At 53.1% G+C, this 21,175-nt stretch overlaps 1 protein-coding gene across 1 annotated transcript; it reads left to right on the top strand.

Moving 5' to 3' along the window:
• The first annotated feature begins 9,722 nt into the window (after positions 1 to 9,722).
• Positions 9,723 to 20,914, top strand: SPINDOC (spindlin interactor and repressor of chromatin binding). The gene is given in 7 exon segments (XM_070427337.1): positions 9,723 to 10,059; positions 14,603 to 14,918; positions 15,003 to 15,166; positions 15,314 to 15,463; positions 15,660 to 15,860; positions 20,233 to 20,281; positions 20,283 to 20,914. Coding segments are annotated over 7 exon segments (1,434 nt in total). The 5' UTR covers positions 9,723 to 9,932; the 3' UTR covers positions 20,710 to 20,914.
• The last annotated feature ends 261 nt before the right edge of the window (positions 20,915 to 21,175 follow it).

The following is a 21,175-nucleotide window of genomic DNA, read 5'->3' on the forward strand; positions in this document are numbered from 1 at the left end:
AGGAGCCTGAGAGAGGCGTGGCCGGAGGATGTGCAGGGATGCATTGGCGTCTACTTCTTCTTTTTTTAAAAAGTATATATTTTATTGATTTTTTACAGAGAGGAAGGGAGAGGAATAGAGAGTTAAGAAACATTGATCAGCTGCCTCTCGCACACTCCCCACCGGGGTTGTGTCCGCAACCAAGGTACATGCCCTTGACTGGAATCGAACCTGGGACCCTTGAGTCCTCAGACCGACGCTCTGTCCACTGAGCCAAACTGGTTAGGGCCGGAGTCTACTTCTTGAACTGTCAGATCTGCTCAGGCCCTCTATTAAGTCCGGTGCATTCCAAGATGATACATGGAATATTCATTATCTTCCTCCTCTACCCCAGTCACGATGCCTCTCACCTGTGCCCAGCATTTTGCCCATCTGGTAAGTGACCCCGAGGTAAAGAGAACACCAGCATTGAGTGGTAGCACTGGGAGGGGTCTGAACCCATACAGTTTGTCTCCAGAGCATGGGCTTTTTTTAAACAACTGCACTGCCGATAGCGCAGGGCTGTGGAAACTTTCAACCTAGGGGGCATCCAGGTTCCATGAGAAAAAATGCCATAACTGCTTAGACATGTCCACCATGAACAAGGAGGCCGATAGATAACCACCGCCAAAAGCACACACGTCTGTCCTAGCTGGTTTGGCTCAATGGATAGAGCTTCGCCTGCAGACTGAAGGGTCTTGGGTTCGATTCCGGGCAAGGGCATGTACCTTTGTTGCTGGCTCAATCTGGTGGGGCACATTCTGGAGGCAACTAATCAAAGTGTCTCTCTCACATCAGTGTTTCTCTCTCTCTGTCTCTCCCCATCCCCATCCCTTCCACTCTCACTGAAAACCAATGGAAAAATGTCCTCCAGTGAGGATTAACAACAGCAGCAGCAGCAAAAAGCACAAGTGACCAAGAAAACTAAATGAATTGGATTATATTCAAAACATAAAACTTTTGTGCTGCAACTGACACCTTCAAGAGAGGAAAGAGACAACTCACAGGAGGGGAGAAAATATTTATTTACAAATCATATATGTAATAAGAGTCTAGAATATATGATGAATTCTTACAAATCAACAATACAAAGATTAATAACATAATTCTAAAATGAGCAAAGATTGAATAGGTGTGTGTGGCCAGTGTGGCTAAGTGGTTGAGCTTCGACCCATGAACCAAGAGGTCACTGGTTCGATTCCCGATCAGGGCACATGCCTGGGTTTCGGGCTTGATCCCCCGTAGGGAATGTGCAGGAGGCAGCGGATCTCTGATGTTTCTCTCTCATCGATGTTTCTGTCTCTCTATTCCTGTCCCTTCCTCTCTCTCTTAAAAAAAAAATTTTTTTTTAAATAAAAAGATTTTTAAAAGATTGAATAGGTGTTTTTCCAAAGAAGATCTACAGATCGTGAAAGAGCACATGAAAAGATGTTCAACATCATTAGTCATTAGGAAAATGTAAATCAAAACCACTATGCGATACCATGGGACACCCGCTCGGAGGCTGTGATAGAAAAGATGGACAATAACAAGTGTTGGCAAGGATGTGGAGAAACTGGATCTCTCTTGCACTGCTGGTGGGAATGCACAGTGCGGCAGCTGCAGAAAACAGTTTGGCAGCTCCTCAACCAGTTCAACATAGAATTACGGTATCACTCGGCAATTCCACTCTGAGGCATTTACCCAAAATAATGGAAAACAGATGTCCAAACAAAGACTTATACAGAAAGGTTCATAGCAGCACTATTCCCAGTAGCCAAAAGGTAGAAACAACCCACATGTCCATCACTGACGAGTGAATAAGTAAAAAGTGGCATATGCAACAACTGAATATTGTCCGGCAATAAAAAGAAATGAAGGCCAGGGCGGTCACTCAGTTGGCTGTGCCGTCCCATGCACCAAAAGAGTGTAGGTTTGATTCCTGGTGAGGGCACCTACCTGGGTTTTGGATCGGATCCCCAGTTGGGGCTCATACCGAAGGCAGTCGATGTTTCTATTTTCTCTCTCTTTCTCTCTCTCTCTCTTTCTCTTTCTCTCTCTCTCTCTCTCTCTCTCTCTCTCTCTCTCTCCATAAAGTATATCCTCAGGTGAGGATTGGAAATAAACAAAAGAAAATAAATGAAGTACTTATACCTGTTACAATAAGGATGAACCTAAGAAGCCAGTCACAAAAGGCCAAATTGTGATTCCATTTATCTGAGATGTCCAGAATATGTAAATTTATAGTCAGAAACTAGATTAGCGGTTGCTATGCGAGGGGGGTGGGGACAATGGGAGTGACTGCTAATAGGTATGGTGTTTCTTTTAGAAAGGACAGATTGTAGTGATTGCTGTTCAACTCTATGAATATACTAAAACACTTTGAATTGTACATTTTAAATGAGTGAAGTGTATGGAAAGTAAATTATATCTCCATAAACCTGAAAGCCCCATGTCCCAGCAAACCCCTCAATCATTTGGGCAAACGAGGAAGGTTGTTCTCCCTGATGCCACCCTCACCCATCTAAAATTTTTTCCCAGAGAAGGAACAAGGTGGAAAAATGCAGGATCCGGAGTGTTCGTCAGCTTTTTGCCGTGGCGATGCTGTGTAACAAAGAACCCTGAAACACAGTCATTTATAAAAGCAAACACTGATTTCTTGCTCACAGGTCTGTGGGTCAACTGTGCTTCTACTGGGCCAGCTGGGGTCAGTTGGACTTGTGTGTCTCTCATTCTAGGACCAAGGCTAAAGCAGCAGCAGCATTTCCGGGGCACTCTCTCCTCACAGGGATGGCACAAGCAGAAGCCAAGCAACACCACACACATACGCATAAAGCCTCAACTAAGACATAGCTTGCTTCATAGCTGCTCACACTCCGTTGGCCCACAAGTCACATCGCCAAGCCCCAAGTCAATGGCGTGGGAAAACGTTCTCCGCCGAAGGAGAGGAATTGAAAAGTCTCACATGTCATCTGGGCTGGGCGTGTAATCTGATCAGAGGGGCGGTGGGAAACAGCCATTCTGACTTACGACGGCTCAGCTTTACGGTGTGAACGCTCTACGCATTCAGTAGAAACCTTACTTTGAATGTTGATCTTTTCCTGGGCTAGATATTCAGCACGATTCTCTCGTGATGCTGGACAGCGGCGGTGAGTCACGGCTTCCGGTCAGCCACGCCGCCACTAGCGCAAACAACCCGTTCCCTACAGTGCACTGGGTTGCCAGCGGTTTGGGACATTATGTTTTATGGTTTCACATCCCGCGAAGTCTACAAAACGACCATCGGTGGCTCCAGCTTCCGAGAAGGCATTGGCTCTTGAAATAAAACTCAAGGTAACTGCCCACCTGTAGGCTAAGGTGTATTGTGAGCATGTTTAAGGTAGTCTAGGCCAGGCTCTGATGTTCAGTAGGTTAGATGGATTACATGCATTTTCTTTTTTTAAAAATATATTTTATTGATTTTTTACAGAGAGGAAGGGAGAGGGATAGAGTTAGAAACATCGGTGAGAGAGAAACATCGATCAGCTGCCTCCTGCACACCCCCTACTGGGAATGTGCCCGCAACCAAGGTACATGCCCTTGACTGGAATTGAACCTGGAACCCCTCAGTCCGCAGGTCGACGCTCTATCCACTGAGCCAAACCAGTCAGGGCAGGATTAAATGCATTTTCAACTTAGACGGGGTTTATCAGAAAGTAACTCGACTGTAAGTCGAGGAGCATCCATAGTTAGAAATAAGGCTATCTACCACAGCAACTGGGCCACATACTGGCCACACCTGCTCTAGGAGATATTTGTCTAATGTCTGCTGCATTATGATCTTGTTTTCTTTCATAGAAATTACTATATTTCTTTTTCTAAATATATTTTTATTGATTTCAGAGAGGAAAGAGAAGGGAGAGAGAGAAACATCAATGAGGAGAGAGAATCATTGATCGGTTGTGTCCTGCACGCCCCCTACTGGGAATGAAGCCCTCAACCCAGGCATGTGCCCTTGACGGGAACCGAACCCGGGACCCTTCAGTCCACAGGCCACCGCTCTATCCACTGAGCCAAACCAGCTAGGGCGAAATTACTATATTTCAAATTCTAATTATAAAAGTAAAAACAGCAGACAATACAGAAAACTTTAAAATGTAAAAGTTATCTATAATTCAGAGTTAATTGAAGTTAACTGTTTGGTATTCATTCTTTTCCAAGTTCTTGTCTATATAATCACATTGATATTATTTTTAACACCACCAGGATTTTATAGGCTGTTTTATAATCTCTATTGTCAGTTAAAATTTCATGAATACCTTTCTGAATAAAAATATAGATCAGTTATTTTTAATGTTTGAATAAATTTTACCTTTTGAATGTGTTTATATTTTTCACCAATATTTCTGCCATCATAAGAGATTTATTTCCATTCTTTATGTTTACTTCTGACCTGTATTCATGTTTCACTTCAACACAATCATAGCGTATGTTTGTGGGCTTGTGCACAACATTATTTCATAAATGCTTTTCCATGTTGTTACAATCCAGATAGCTATTCCTTGTGGTGCTAATACGTCATTTAATTAGCCAATTCCTGTTGTTGGGAGATTTGTGTTATTTCTAGTATTTTACTATTATAATAATTCCAAAAATTCTTATTGCACTGAGTTTTTTCTGCCTTCTTTTCCACCATTCTTCCCCTCATGTCAAGTGGTAGTTCAGTAGTTGTAGTCGTTTAGTGGTATAGGCTTATATAGTCCGTAGTCACTTCCTTATACAATTATTGACAGCTGGCCGGAGTAGGAGTGGCTTCCGGAAATTCTATTGCCCACTAAGTTGATTCAGCTCATCTTGTGGCACCAAAGTGCAGGGCCCGCAGTCATTTGATGATATGAGTGTGTCCTACAGTGCCCACACCAGAGGCCAATGTGGGCAGTGGAGGAGAAGCAAGGTTTGAAATTTACAGAGCCAGTCCAGCGGTTCTCAACCTGTGGGTCTCGACCCCTTTGGCGGTTGAACGACCCTTTCACAGAGGTCGCCTAAGACCATCCTGCATATCAGATATTTACATGACGATTCATAACAGTAGCAACATGACAGTTATGAAGTAGCAACGAAGATAATTTTATGGTTGGGTCACAACATGAGGAACTGTATTTAAAGGGCCAGAAGGTTGAGAACCACTGTGCTAGTCTATGGGAAATAGTGGTCACATCTCCTGCTGTACGGGAAAGCCCGTCCACAGGGAGAGAATAAGGCTGTGCATAGAAAAAGGCAGGGGCCAGGATGGAGAACTGCCCTGGTGGCATTAGCACCTGGGCCAGTCATTCCTAAAGCCTGCCCGGATCCCTGCCCTTCCCACCACTGGCCGTCAGCCCTTCCTCGAAGGCCACGAGCCAATAAATCCCCCGTTTTGTTTGAACAAGAGCCCTGAAGTGGAGGCCCTGAGCTGCTGCTGACACCACAGCTTCTGGGCCAGTGCTGGAGCTAGAAACATGGGCAAAAATGGAGCTGCCCTGTCGGAGCCAACAGACTACGAGGGACCGGGATATGCAAGCAAATAATGACAGTGTGCTGCCAAGTCTCATGGCCGAGGTGTTCCAGCTAACTCAAGAGAAGAGGGCCCTGGCTACATGCAAACGAACAAAATGTCCCCGAGGAGGGGGACTCAACCAAGTTCAGGCAGTGAACAGACCACAGCATCTTTGTCAGGTCATTTTTCTTCTTCTGGATGATTTTAGGGTAACTTGGTAATAGGATTACTGAGCTAAAGAGCACAGACCCATGTTTATTATGGCTTTTGGAGACTGCTACCAAACGCCAAGCAGGTTGGGAGTGAAGCCACCACACCCTCATACTTACTAGTAGCCTCCAAACAGCCCTCTCCCCGTTTGGAGCTTTGTCCTACCAGTAGACTGGTTCCCTGCAGCAGCCCAGTCCCTGTCCTGTCTCACCACCGAGGCCGAGATGCCACCAATAGTAAGAGCTGTACCAAAAGGAAATGCTTCATCCCAGCTGGCGGATCCAGCCCAGGGGACCTGCTGGAGTCCCAGCAAGCGAGAGGAAGAGAAGAAATACCCCGGATGTTTCCTTCCCCTTATGTTCCTGCCTCCTGACACTGTCTCCCATTGGCCAAACCCAGGTGTGAAGTCAGCTGTCCTAGAAGCCTGAGAAACTACGCCTTGCAAGGCGATACAGAACAGAGCAGAAGAGCTGGGAAGGGATCAGTCACAAGGCGTAGAGGATGACCAGTAGGTAGAAATTACTTAAACTCTTTTTTTTTTTTAAATATATTTATTGATTTAAGAGAGGAAGGGAGAGGGAGGAAGAGATAGAAACATCAATGATGAGAGATAATCATCGATCGGGGCTGCCTTCTGCACGGCCCCTACTGGGGATCAAGCCTGCAATCTGGGCATGTGCCCTTGGCTGGAATCGAACCTGGTACCCTCCAGTCCACAGGCGGATGCTCTATCCACTAAGCCAAACCGGCTAGGGCTACTTAAACTCTTAAAAGTAACAAAATTATTCACTTAAAAACATACTGTAGTCCTGACTGGTTTGGCTCAGTGGATAGAGTGTCGGCCTGCAGATTGAAGGGTCCCAGGTTCGATTCCAGTCAGGGCATGTACCTTGGTTGTGGGCACATCCTCAGTAGGGGGTGTGCAGGAGGCAGCTGATGGATGTTTCTCCCTCATCGATGTTTCTGACTCTCTATCCTTCTCCCTTCCTCTCTGTAAAAGATCAATAGAATATATTAAAAAAACAAAACAAACATACTGTAATACCTATAGACTAGTTAACATCTTCTCTCCCACCCCCAACCTACTCATGTGTTGCTTAACCACAGGGACACATTTTTCATTGTTATGTGACCATCATAGAATGCACATGCACAAACCTAGATGGTCTAGGGCAGTGATGGCGAACCTATGACACGCGTGTCAGAGGTGACACGCGAACTCATTTTTTTGGTTGATTTTTCTTTGTTAAATGGCATTTAAATATATAAAATAAATATCAAAAATATAAGTATTTGTTTTACTATGGTTGCAAATATAAAAAAACTTCTATATGCGACATGGCACCAGACTTAAGTTAGGGTTTTTCAAAATGCTGACACGCCGAGCTCAAAAGGTTCGCCATCACTGGTCTAGGGCCTAGAAGACTCTAGGCCAGCCGTGGGCAAACTATGGCCAGCGGGCCGGATCCGGCCCGTTTGAAATGAGTAAAACTAAAAAAAAAAAAAAAAAGACCGTACCCTTTTATGTAATGATGTTTACTTTGAATTTATATTAGTTCACACAAACACTCCATCCATGCTTTTGTTCCGGCCTCCGGTCCAGTTTAAGAACCCATTGTGGCCCTAGAGTCAAAAAGTTTGCCCACCCCTGCTCTAGGCTCTGTGGACGAGGCGATTGCTCCTAGACTACAAACCTATATAGCATGTTACTGTCCAAAATCCTGTAGGCAACTGGAATACAATGGTAAGTATTTGTATCTAAACATAAACAAAGGTACAGTAAAAATACTGCATAAAACAGCGGTCACCAACCTTTCGGACCTCACGGACCACCAGGGGTCCGCAGACCACCGGGTGGCGACCGCTGGTATAAAAAATAAAAAATGATGCACCTGTACAGGCGCACCTACTGTGAATGGAGTGAGTCAGTGAGTGAGGGTGAGTGGATGTGAAGGCCAAGGACCTTACTGTCCACTACTGTAGACTTTCTACACACTGTCCACTTAGGCTACACTCAACTTATAATTAAATATTTTTCTTTCTTTAGTAATAAATTAAACTGAGCTTACTTTTTACTTTATAAACAAAAAATATTTTTTTAATCACTGGCCAGTGTGACTCAGTGGGTCGGAGCATCATCCCCTACACTGAAAGGTGGCAGGTTTGAATTTCCGGTCAGGGCACGTGACCCCTGGTCGGGGTATGTACAGGAGGCAGCCAATCGATGTTGATGGTTGATGTTTCTCTCTCTCCCTCTCTCTAGAATCAGTGAAGAAGCAAAACTAGGACCCACACACACACATTAGCCTAGACCCATGGTCGGCAAACCGCGGCTCGTGAGCCACATGCGGCTCTTTGGCCCCTTGAGTGTGGCTCTTCCACAAAATACCACGTGCGGGCGCGCACATACAGTGGAATTGAAACTTTGTGGCCCATGCGCAGAAGTCGGTATTTTGTGGAAGAGCCACACTCAAGGGGCCAAAGAGCCGCAGTTTGCCGACCACTGGCCTAGACCTACACTGCACTGTCTTCCATTTGCACTTGTTTTTCCACTGGAAGTTCTTCAAGGGCAGACACAGGCAATGCTTTCTTCTGGAAAGCCTCCTGGAGGGCCTGCCCGAGGCTCCTCTTGAGGACACCGCCCTCACTTCAGAAAGCACCACCTCTATGAGGTCAGTAGGCCACAGGGTTTCTTCAGCCCCTTTATAATCTTACTAGAGGCCTGGTGCACGGATTCATGCATCGGTGGGGTCCCTCAGCCTGGCCTGTGCCCTCTCCCAATCCAGGATCCCTCCAGGGATACTGGACTGCTGGTATCGGCCTGGCCTGATCCACCCAGGGATGTAGTAGTAGGGGAGGAGCCTGAGCCCGGACTGGGCGCCACTGCTCTGCTCAATCCGAGCCCACTGACCACCAGGGGGAAGCTCCTGCATTGAGCGTCTGCCCCCTGGTGGTCAGTGCACGTCATAGCGACCAGTCAGATGGTCGACCAGTTGCTTAGGGTTTTATGTGTATAGATGGGACCACTGTCATATGCAGGCAAGACAGTCCTTTATCCTGCATCACTACCGTGCTCCGGCTGTCACAGGGGCATTTTAAAATGGCTTTTCAGGATCGGACATCTTCCCCACCCAAATCTCAGGGAGGGTTCTACAGCACAGGGAGGTGCCCATCTATGTCACAGAGGGAAAGGCTCAGCCACGGGGTGGTCACGCCGCAACGCCATGGCCGCCATGGCAACTGGGCTCTGGCCTCTTTGGCACCAAAGTGCAGGGCCCGCAGTCATCTTGTGGCACCAAAGTGCAGGATTCCCGGGACCGTGGGGAGGGTCGCAGTCCCTGGACTCACATTGAAAAAGTGGAGACCAAACACAGGGAGCATGTCTCTCCGTCTCTTGAGATCTTGCTTCCAGGTGTGTCCTCTGGCTCAAATAAATGATTATAAAAATTATAAAAAAGATAATCACAAATAAAAAGTGGAAATCATAAACGTGAGAGGTGGTCTGCAACCGCCCACACTCCACTCGGCTCTTCCTCTTCGCATGGCCTTGTCCGGAAGGTTCCACCACGTTTTTTCGCAGAAAGTAGTAGGTAAGCATCTAGGGACACAGACAACGTGCCCACGGCCTCCCAGAGCCGGGAGGGCGGAAGTCATCCCGCCCGCGCTCTTCCCACGCCCGGCACCCTCCTCTCCGCGCCGGCTCCTTCCCGCCGCGGGCAGCTCCCCGCGGAGGCCCATCTCCTCCGGCCCGCGCGATGCGCCCGGGAGCGTCTCAACCGAGAGCGGCCTGTGGACCGGGCCGCGCGGCTCCGGACGACCCTCCGGGGCAGCCACAGGGTCCCCGTTCCCGGCCGCGACTCCCGCCTCGGCCCCGGAGCTGCGGACGCCCGCGAGCCCTGCCCGCGGCCCAGCGGGTCCTGGGATTCTAACGGGGCCGCGTGCGCGGGGCGGCGCCGCCTGTGATTGGCCGCGCCGCGCTGGGGGGCGGGCCCGCGCCGGGCGGCCCGCAGGGCGCCGACAATGAGGCTCCATAAAAGGGAGCGGCGGGGGGCTGGGGCCCCGGATTGAGCCCTCCCCGCCCGGGGTCCCGGCGATCCTGGTCTCGGGGAGGCCCGGACGCGGCCGTCGCAGGCCGGCGGGCGGCGGGGAGGGGGCGGCGGCCGCGCGCGCCGGTCCTGCGGAGTCCGGTCGCGGCGGCCCCGGCCGCACCATGGCCCTGAAGGCCGAAGGCGCCGCGCTCGACTGCTTCGAGGTGAAGCTCAAATGCGAGGAAGCGGAGGACGAGGACGAGGCCGTGGTGGTGGCCGTGATCCCGCGGCCCGAGCCGATGCTCAGAGGTGAGGATGGCGGGGGACGCCACTTCCGCGTCGCGGGGCGGGGAGGACCTGCCCCCGCCCGGCGGGCCCCGCGCGCCCCGGCGCTGGGGTCCGGGCCGGCCCCGGCCCCCTCCCCCTCCGCTCCGGCCGGGCGCCCTCGCCCCGCCCCCTCCCGGGCTCGGAATCCCCGGCCTCCCGCATCCCCTCCCCCGCCCGGGGTCTGGAGCCTTCGATCCCGGCCCCCCCGCCGCGCTCCGGATCTTCCGGTGCCCGAGCGCCCCCTCTCCCGAGCCAGCCGGCGGCCGGGTCCCCGGAGGCGCCTGCTGTCCGCGGCCGTGGTCTCCCGCCCCGCGGGCCCAGGGCCGGGCTGTGCGGTGGGCCGAGGGCCGGACCTGGGCGCGGCCGCTGGTGGTCTCGAGCGCTGCGGAGGATGGAGGCCGGCGCCGCTGCCTCCGGCCCCGAGGCTCGCGAGGGCCGTGAGGCTCCCCGGCCCCCACCTCCACACCTGGGCCCTCCACTGGCGCGAGCCACAGGTGTCACATTCCACAGCTTCAGGGGTGAGTGGGGTGCTTGCTGCACCCGGTTGCACAGAAGTCCTTGCCTGGCGAGGGGGGGACCCTCGGCCCCCCTAGGAGGGGAGTGGCCGTGGGAGGGGGCTCCGGTCTGGGAACTTTCCTCCCTTTCCCCAAAGTCTTCCGGCCTCAGGACGAGGAAACAAAGGGCCACCTTAATGGGAGCAGCACTAGGCATGGAAATGCAAATAGCCTTCACTCCGGACACCTCGTTTTGGGGGGAAGTACCCGCAGGTGGGGGCGGGGGGCATTCGCTTTACCTCCGGGACGGAATGGCTGCCTCTCCCGTTTGGAATCAGGAGGGTTCGGAAATGAGTGGGGGATAAAGGCCCCATCCCCAGAGCTCTCAGCCCAACAGAGAGGTGACTTCCCAACTTGTACTGGTGTTTACGGCGCGCTCCGAGCCAGGCTGTTAGGGATGAGGAACTAGAAGCCCAGAGAAGCTGATTATGGGACACCTACTATGTGCCAGGCACCCTTTTAGGCTGGAGATGCCAATGGCCATAAACAAGGAGGAAACTGCCCCTCTGGAACATACACACGCACATAATAAGGACAAAGGCGGCAAACATAAATCAGCGCATAGTATGTCAGGTGGCGATCCGTGGTTCCGAGAACACGGGAGCAGAGTAAGGAAAAAGAGTGGGGTCCGCGTTTCATTTGGAACATGGAGTGGTGGTTTCTCTAAGGAGGTGCAATTTGAGCACAGACCCAACAGAAGGGTGGGAGTGAACCCCGTAGAGATGGGAGGAAAGCCTTTTAGGCTGAGGGACTTGCACGTACACAGGTCCTGAAGCAAGAATCTTCTTGGAAAGGTCCCGGTGGGAGAGAAAGAGGAGGAATTGAAGGTTTGGGGCCTGATCGCCGAGAAGGATGGGCTCCCCACTTCCTGAGGTGGGAAGCCTTCTCTGCAGGCTTGGGAGGTGGGGAGTTGGGGTTGGAACATGGCCAGGTGGAGGTGCCTGTGCCATTCCAGTGGCAAGGTCAGGTAGGAAGTTAGACATTCGAGTCTAGATTTCATGGGAGAGTCTGGCTGGAGGTATAAACACGGGAATTGTCAGCAGGCAGGCAGCAGGACCAGACCATGAGAGGAAGAGGGTGGGCAGAAGCGCGCTTGTCTAAGAAGTCATGCGTGCTCCAGCGATTCCAGGTCGGAGATGGAGTCATCCTCAGACACTATTGATGCTGTTGATACAGGCGGGAAGGATCAAAAGTCCATGCCGTCATGGGGCCTACTGTGTACATAGGAACATGCACAGCACACACTGTGCCAGGTGGTGGTGTGTGCTGTGGAGGAAACGAAATGGTGACGGGAATGGAGTGCGCAGGTGGCATGGATGGTCGCTGTCTGCGGTGGCAGAGAAGGCCATGGTGGGAATGTGGTTCTTTAGCCACGACCTGGAGGAGGTGAGGGAGCCATGCAGGTTCCTGAAAAGAGAGGATGAGGGAGGGAGGTGAAATGAGGAACTGGCATAGGGGCTGGAAAAGAGCCCCAGTGAAGTAGAAGAACCACAGGAAGGTGGTACCCGGAAGCTGAGTGGTCAGTCAGAAGACGAGGGTTAAGAGCTGACTGCTGGGTGTAGCACTGGTGACCTTGATGAGAGCTGTGTGGACGAGTAGGAGGAAATGCTGGGGTCCAGCCCCAGCAGGTCCAGGAGTCCCCAAAGGTGTGGACGGAGTCGGCGAAGAATGAATGACATGGAAACTGGTTTCAGTTCATCAGCATAGCGAGGTTCTCCCTCCAGGATCTCCAACAAAGTTCTGGTCAGGATCTCCAACCAAGTTCTGGTGCCATGTTCTCTCGCTAGGTTCTCCAGCCAGGTTCAGTCACCAGGTTCTTTAGCCAGGTTCTATCCAGGTTCTTTGGCCATGTTCTGTCTAGGTTCTTCAGTGAAGTTCTGTAGCCAGGTTCTGTCCAGGATCTTTTGCCATGTTCTCTGGCTAGGTTCTGGTTAGGATCTGACAATTATTGTCTTGTTACATCCGTATTTATACCAGCCGATTTTAATCCTGTCAATTTCTATTACAAAGGTTAGGGCGTTTCTCATCTCCATTCCAGGGAGTAAAGATTATGTAGCTTAACTACCCGCCTGGCACTTAATTAAGGGGTTGTATCCCCTCCCTAACCTCAGGGAAAAATCCCCACCTGGGGAAACAACCTTTCTCGGAGAGGTGACCTTGGTTAAAACACATAGCGCCAAGAAGGTGAGCAAACATATTAAGAACAGTATGCCATATATGCCAGGTCCCTTGAAACAGCAAGGATGGACCGGCTCCCGGCAAGGAAAGAAAGCCTGATTCCAGCTCGGCGTCCAGGTTGCTACCCATGGTTACATGGGAGTTAGATACAACCCCACTTTGGACCTGGATCTTCTGAGTCCTACCCATTCCCCTATCCATTCCAAATGCCACCTCTTCCGTACAGTCCCAGGTCTGGGCCCCCCATATTTGTATTTGGTCCCGTCCTCAGATAGGAACGAGCTGTACCCATGAGGGTCTTAGGCACTCCGCACAGCCCTGAGCTGCCTGCCTTTGCCGAGCTACCGAGAGCGCCTGCCCTGGCAGCGAATGGTCCTGTGCACATAGGGCAGGCGCCAGGCAGCCCCATGGGGAGAGGTTACAAACCTCTCCAGCTGCAGAGGCTCAGGAGCACGGTGAGAGGCTGGCTTTGATGGGATGGGTGGCCTTCTGAGGGGGCCTCAGCAGGTGGAGAAGCAGGCACGTAGCTCATTCACTGACCGAAGGCTCATTGAGCATCTCCTCTCCTAGGTGCCTGGCCCTGTGGGGACAATAAGATGATGAAATTTACCATCTTTGCCGAAACCGGTTTGGCTCAGTGGATAGAGCGTCGGCCTGCGGACTGAGAGGTCCCAGGTTCGATTCCGGTCAAGGGCATGTACCTGGGTTGCGGGCACATCCCCAGTGGGGGATATGCAGGAGGCAGCTGATCGTTGCTTCTGTCTCATCGATGTTTCTGACTCTCTATCTCTCTCCCTCTCTGTGAAAAATCAATAAAATATATTTAAAAAAAAAAATTTACCATCTTTGACCTCAAGAAAGTGTGACATGATGTCAGACATGGATGTAATAAGCTGCCAGGGGTGGGAGGTCAAGAAGCTTCCAGGCATGAGCATTTGAGCAGGTCCATGAAGGGAGTGTAGGGATTTGCCAGACTGACTGGGGATTCTGGGTGGATGTGCCAAGACTGAAGACTTAATTTGTTTGTTTAAAACAAACAGTTCATTCTTGTATTGTTGTTATTATTATTATTAATTATTACCTAACTTTTGCCCATCCCTATAGTGTTCCAATAGGAGACAAAGGCAAGGGATATTTATGAGAAAGGGAAGGGGACGTTACGTCAGTATACCGAAGGCATTTCTGATGGTGCAGATAACCTAAATAGTGAGGCTAATTCTAAAGAATGTTGTTAATTTTCAGTTCAGTGGTCATCAATCTGGTAGTCATTGTATCTGCTTTCTTGTTATCCTTGCAAACAGTGCTTTAGGCCCAGTCCAAAGGCTATTTTGCCCTTTTAACATCCCAAAGTTTTGAGGCATAAGACAAGCAAGGTAGTTCCTCTGGGATGACAGCTCCAGCTCCATTTATTCTTTTTTTTTTTTCTTTTTTAGGATGAAAACTAAAGGATTTATTTTGTTTAAAATTTTTTATTGATTTCACAGAGGAAGGAAGAGGGAGAGAGAGATAGAAACATCAATGATGAGAGAGAATCATGGATCGGCTGCCTCCTGGGCGCCCCCCACTAGGGATTGAGCCTGCAACCTGGTTATGTGCCCTGACCAGGAATTGAACTGTGACCTCCTGGTCCATAGGTCAGTGCTCAACCTAAAGCCACACCAGCGGGGATGCGCATCCCGTACACCACCGAGTTTGGGGACTAGTGTCCTAACGATTGCCATCAGTGCAGTATTGCCTAATAGTGGCCATTGGCACCTTTGCTGCTAACACCGCCCCCTCTTCTCCTTCCGTAGTGGCTCAGCAGGAGAAGACTCCGCCGCCCAGGCCCAGCCTCCTGGAGGCAGGCGGCAATAGCTGTGAGGAGCCCAAGCTGCAGATGACTTGGGAGCAGGAGTTCCTGGTGGGGAACAGCCCGGAAGGCAGCGGGCGGGCGCTGTGCATGGTGTGTGGGGCCGAGATCCAGTTCCCCTCGGCGGACACGGCGCGCGCGCACATCCTGGAGCAGCATCCTCACACCCTGGACCTGAGCCCTTCTGAGAAGAGCAACATCCTGGAGGCCTGGAGCGAGGGGGTGGCCCTTTTGCAAGATGTCAGAGCTGAGCAGCCGTCCCCCACCCAGCTCAGGTAGTTGGGCCTGGGGTGGGGGTGGGAGCAAAGCAGACCTGTGGGAACGCGTGTGGCGCTCACGGGGCATTTGCCCCCTTCAGACTCGGCCCAGGATGTCAGTGCGGACCCTGACTCTGCCCCAGACCCTGCCAGAATGCCAGCAGAGATTGTCGTTCTTCTGGACTCTGAGGACAACACAGTCCTCCCGAGAAGGACCCGGCCCAGGGGACTCCGCCCCCTTGAGCTTCCAGGTCAGTCGTGGGGAGCCAGTGAGGCTGAGCTGGGGGGGAGCGAGGCACAGGCCTGTGTTCTGGGGGTAGAGCGGCTACAGGCAGAGAGCTGCAGCAGCGGGGTTCAGGTTGAGGTTGCGGGGTTCAGGCATATTCCCTTTTTTGCAGTTGCCCCTGCCATAGAGCCAGTAAATAAGAAGCCTCGTAGTCAGAGATGGAAGGAGCCCCCTGAGGAAGAGCCGGTCAGAAAGAAGAGAAGCAGATCCATGACCAAAAACCTGGACCCGGACCCGGACCCGGACCCAGACTCTGACTCAGGTGAGGGGGGAGCCCAGGTGGAGGCACATGGGGGCTCTGGCTGTGGCGCTCCAAACCGAGCCAGTGATGGTGGCAGGGCCCAGTCCGAGGGCACCTGCATGTCGCCTCAGTGGTGCTCAGGCCTCCAGGTTCTGGCCTCAGTGCGGAAAGGCTGCTCCCCTGCCTGGACTCACAGTCCCACCCTCCGCCCTTGCAGACCCCTCGTCGCCTGACTCGCCCACGGAGGCCTTCACAGCGCCCCCCGAGGTCCGACACTTCACGGATGGCAGCTTCCCTCCCGGCTTCGTCCTGCAGCTCTTTTCCCACCCCCACCTAAGGGCCTTGGACGGCAAGGGCGCACCCAGGGAGGGGCGCGCAGCCGAAGGAGGCCTCCCCCCGCTGGAGAGCCCCTCTCCAGGTGAGCTCCCGAGGGAGACCAGGGGCGGGCAGGCTGCGTGGGCTCTGCCTCCTGGAGGCTGCTCCTTGATGTTTGGCGCTTGGGTCCCTGGGAGGTGGGGGCTGGGGCAGGCGGATTGAAGGACGGGGGCTGGCTCTGGGCTGAGCTTTCCTCACAGGCCCTTGGTGTGTCCTGGAATTGGTCGTTAGGTTGGACTAGGCCAGTCCTCCCCCATGGTGACTCCCAAAGTTGACTGCAGCTGGAGCCTGAGAGGTGCCCCCCTGGGCCTGTTAATAGGAGACTAGTCCAGTGGTGAGCGCTGAGCAGACACCTCTGGGGAGAGCAGCTCAGTGAGTTGCCGAACGACAGCCGTGAGCGCATGTTTTTGTAGCACATCCTACTGATCTTGAGAAACTTCTATATGCAGTTCACTTGGTCCCTACAAAAGTGCCTTTTCTAGAGATTCTCAGAGATGGTTCCTTCTTCCCCGCGATGCCTGTGTTAGTTTCCTATGGCTGCTGTAACAAGTTACCACAAACTCAGTGGCGTACAGCAACACAATGTGTTACTTTTCTGTTCTGGAGGTCAGAGGTCTCACTGGGCCAAAATATCCCGGTGTCGGCAGGACCACGTTCCTTCTGGAGGCTCGGGGAGCCTGCATCTTGCCTTTTCAGGGTTCTAGAGGCCGCCCGCATTCCCTGCTTCACCTCTTCTTCCATCTTCCTGGCCCGCGGTGGCCAGCAGACCCTTTCTCGGAACACCATCTTTGGCCTGACTCTTCTGCCACCTCCTTCCCCACTTAAGGACCCTTGTGACTACACTGGATCCACCAGATCGTCCAGATGAATCTCTAGTTTAATATCAGCTGACTGGCACCATCAGTTCCAGCCATGTAGAGCCTAAGTCTGCAGCCTTACTTCTCCTCTGCCGTGGAACTTCCCTTCACAGGTCCTGGGGACCTGTGTTCTGCCTGTACCACAGTCATGGTGTTCTGCCTATACCAGTGGTCGGCAAACTGCGGCTCGCGAGCCACATGCGGCTCTTTGGCCCCTTGAGTGTGGCTCTTCCACAAAATACCGACTTCTGCGCATGGGCCACGAAGTTTCAATCGCACTGTACTAGTGCACCCGCACGTGGTATTTTGTGGAAGAGCCACACTCAAGGGGCCAAAGAGCTGCTTGTGGCTCGCGAGCCATGGTTTGCCGACCACTGGCCTATACCATAGTCATGGCACCAGCGGAGGCAGAGCTGTGATGAGAGCAGAGCACAGTGCAGTGGCAGAGGCTGAGCCTGCTTCCCCTTGGTTTCGCCAGGCCAGGCACTGCTCACAGCGTCTCGGGCTCAGGAAATGGTTTTGAAGGAGTGAGTGAGTGAGTGGCGCAGGGAGTGCCTGGCCCAGCCTGTCTGAATGTGCGTTTGGAGTTAGAGCCCGAGGAAGATGGCACTCGAGAGGAGAGCAAGCGTGCCCCTCCTCCAGCCACATCACTCGCCGCGGTGACCATTCGTAATAGTTGGCTCTGTGTCCTCAGACCTCCCCAGAGCTCTGCGTGTGCAGCAGGTCCTGTGCGTGTGCAGCAGGTCCTGTGCGTGCTTCCTCCCCATCTCACGGCGTCCCCCTTCACGTTGATCCGGTTTTAACTGGCTCAAGTTTCAGCTTGAGTCGCATTCCGGTCCTGTCTCCCGCGACTGCTTGGACTTGAACGTGTCTGAGTCTCCTGTTGTCTTGGGTCACGGCTCTCGATGGCTGCCTCTTCCTCTGTTCAGTGGGTCTGCTTTCGTTCTCAAAACAGCCTTCATTTTGAGCCCTGGGTTCCCTGTGCCCAACTCCACCTCCCTGGAGTAGTGAGTAGCTGAGCAGGGAGTCCCTGAGCCCTGGTCCCTTTGGGGTGAGTGGGGAAGACTTGAGGCTCAACAAACTGTGTGAGTGACATGAGGGGTGGAGGGGCTGCAGGTATTCCCCGCAGTGGCAGGATCTGTGGAGGTGGGACTCGGCCGGAAGCCACAGAAGACACTAAACAGCACCACAGCCAGTGCCCTGCAGCCCAGCGCCGAGCGAAGCCCCGTGGAAAAGGACATGCGGGAGGCAGCCTTTGTCCCCCAGAAGCTGTGGTCGGAGGGACAGGTTGGAGGCAGCGAAGGCTCCACCCCATGCTGGTCCTGTGCAGAGTGAAGGTTCCGCCAGCGCTGCAGGCTCTTCAGGACCTCAGAGCTTGGCTGGATTTCTCGGAAACTGAGGCTTCAACCGAACGTCTCTGCTTTGAGTTGTTTTACGTATTAAAGTTTGCTGAAGATTTTATTTGAATAAAGACACTACCACTTTTAAAAGTTTACAGATCAAGGTTTTAGAAGTTGGAAAAGTTCTCTGGTCAGGTCAGCTGAGCGGATGGATACGAGTGTGAAGCAGTCAGGAAAGACTCGGGGGCTCTCCAAGGGCCTGGTAGGATGAAGGTGGGAGGGGGCCCAGGCCGAAGGGGGCCCTGAGGGCCCGGCTCCCGTTTCACTGAGGAGGACGCCAGCCTTGGGAAGTAAGGCCCCTCGCCCAGGCCCCTCGCCTGGGAAGCGGCAGCCTCTGTGCACCTCACTGAGCCCACCACAGGGCTCCCTCCCTCCCCCAGGCCACATCCTCTGCCTTTGCTCCCCCCATAACTATCATTCCTGCAAAGGCTAGCCCTTCAGACCCATTGCCAAGGCCATCTCTCCCCGCCGGACATTTCTCTGTTATCCATCAGTTTTCTTCTGGGTTTTGGCCAGCAGCCTACACAAAGCTATTATTTCTCCCTTCTTACCCCTCCTCCCTCCCTAGCCACTGTCCCATTTGTCCGTAAACTTTCATCCGCTTTCTGGAGTTAAGCTCCTCAGGTCAGGATGCTGGCCTGTTTCACTTACTGTGGCATCCCCAGTGCCCAGCACAGAATAGGTGCCGCTTTATTAGGTATTTGGTGAGAGAATGAATAAGTGCCCCAACCGTGGGTCAGGGTGTATACTCACTCCCTGGGTGACCCCGCCCAGAATCGCAGCTTTAAATACCATTCTTGTGCTCACAACTCCTGCCTTGACCCTCAGACCTCTCCTCTCCCCTCTGTCCCAACCTCTTCGAATTGCCCATGTGACAGCTCTACTTGGGCTAAACGTTCTCTCAAACTTGGCACATCGGAGCGGAACCCAGTCTCTTCCCTCGCCCCAGTCCATCTAGTCTTCCTCAGTCTTTTCTCTCTGAGGAAACTGGCCCCCTCATTCTTCAGTTTGCTTGGGTCAAACCCTCAGTCATGCTCTTGTCTCAAACCATTGACAAATCTGTTAGCTCCACCTCCAGGTGTGTTCAGAATTCACCTTCCTGTCACCACCTCCACGGCAGCTCTTCTGTCCAAGCTGCCCCTTGCCTGGTTCCTGGGACAGCCTTCCAGCGAGTCTCTGGCTGCTTACCTCTGCCCGCTGTGGCCTGGTCTCAGAGCAGCCAGTGTCCCTGTCAGACACCCACGTCTGGCCCTGTCCCTCACTCTCCAGATAAAGCGCGTGTCCTCCTGGTGATGTGACCCTCACCCGGGATCTCCCCTGTCCCTGCACCCGCACTGCAGGCACGGGCCTTGCTGTTCCCGCAGCAGCAGGTGCGCTCTGCAGCGGCACCTGCACTGTCTTCCTCCCACCCGGGTGCTGCTCCCCCAGCTCTCTGTCGGGCTGACCCCTCGCTTCCTGTCCATCTTTGCTCACAGGTCAGCATCCTGAGACCCTCCCTATCCCCTTCCCTGGCGGATGTTTTCCTTTGCATCTGTCTGCATATGTCCTACTGCATCTCTTGTTTATTCTCATTGATTGGCTCTCATCATTGGTAAATTCCAAGAAAGCCACTTGCTCTGCTCCACACACTGCCGTTCCCCTTGCAACTGGAACGGTGGGCCAGAGCCGAGCGTGGTACCCAATAAGTCATTGTTTTTTTTGTTGTTTTTTTTAATATATTTTATTGATTTTTTACAGAGAGGAAGGGAGAGAGATAGAGAGCTAGAAACATCGATGAGAGAGAAACATCGATCAGCCGCCTCCTGCACACTCCCCACTGGGGATGTGCCCGCAACCCAGGCACATGCCGTTGACCAGAATCGAACCTGGGACCTTTCAGTCCGCAGGCCGACGCTCTATCCACTGAGCCAAACCGGTTTTGGCAAGTCATTGTTGATAAAGGAGCGAATGAGTGGGATTCGGCCTGTCTTCAAGGAGCTTCTAGTTTATCAGGGGACAGACCAGCTTCTGAGCACAAACAGAATTTGCTCATTGGGCTTCCTCACACCGGGCACTGGGCTCTGGAAACGGGGTGTGTGTGCGGAGACCTTCAGGAACATCCTCATAGTGGGGTGTCTGGAGGGCCCTGACCCTGCTCTCTGCTCCCATTCCTGCCCAGGTCCCCCTTCGGGCCTTCGAGGGACACTGGATCTCCAGGTGATCCGGGTGGATGGAGGAGTCCCCAGCAGTCAGCCTCCTACAAGATTGGTCCAAGCATCCCCAGGGCACCAAGGGTGTGGGAGCAGGTGACACCCCAGACCGCCGCGGTTTTGTTGGAATCGGCACCACTGGGGGGCGGCGAGAGGCAGGGAGTGGTGTACTGGTTCCTGCTTTACCGAGGACGGGGTGGAGGAGGCCGTGTCCCCTTTCGGCTTCCGCTCCGCCACCTGATGAAGAGTGCCAAGGCCGGACGGAGGCGGGGAGGGGGCCGTGGCTGAGGCTGGTAGCAGTAGGGCACTGGGCCTGTGGAGAACCCCACCCGATCCTTTTGCTGACCCAGACCTCTGTCCCCACCGCCGCCCACCCTCTCGCCGCTCACCATTCTCCTTTGGCGCAGTGCCTTACACCAGGAGGAGGAGGTCACCACGGGGTTTGAGCTGAGTCCCACTACCTCGGAGGACGCCCCTCCTCCCCCTGTTCAGGCCCCTAAGCCAGGAGGCCTCCATTACCTCTTCCCGCTCCGCCCCTGCAGGAGGCCCAGCAGCCCACCTGGGGCTTCATTCACTCCCACTCCTTTTCTCCTGTTTCCCGGTTGTATATAAATCTCCTTGTTGACAATAAATTATTTTTTTTTATTAAGAGAGTTCCGTCTGGGCCATCATTGGGGGGAGGGGCTAGCTAGGAGGATAGCTGGCTTCCTGGGGTGACCTTGAGGGGCAGGGGGGCTGAAAGGTTGTCCTGGCAGGAGGCGGAAGGCCCCATCCCAGAGGTAGGGACAGGACCAGGGCAGGGCTTGTTGGTCCAGAGGCCTGGGGCTGCCTTTGCATCAGTCAGAGAAGCACCTCCCCCTTCCCCTCCCCTGCCCTGGAAATGTGCTTGCCGACTCCCAGGCCACTGTCCAA

This window comes from Myotis yumanensis, unplaced genomic scaffold (assembly GCF_028538775.1).
Source record: "Myotis yumanensis isolate MYYU_CA2020_CCGP unplaced genomic scaffold, mMyoYum1.0.hap1 SCAF_10, whole genome shotgun sequence".
In the NCBI taxonomy this organism is placed as follows: Eukaryota; Metazoa; Chordata; class Mammalia; order Chiroptera; family Vespertilionidae; genus Myotis; species Myotis yumanensis.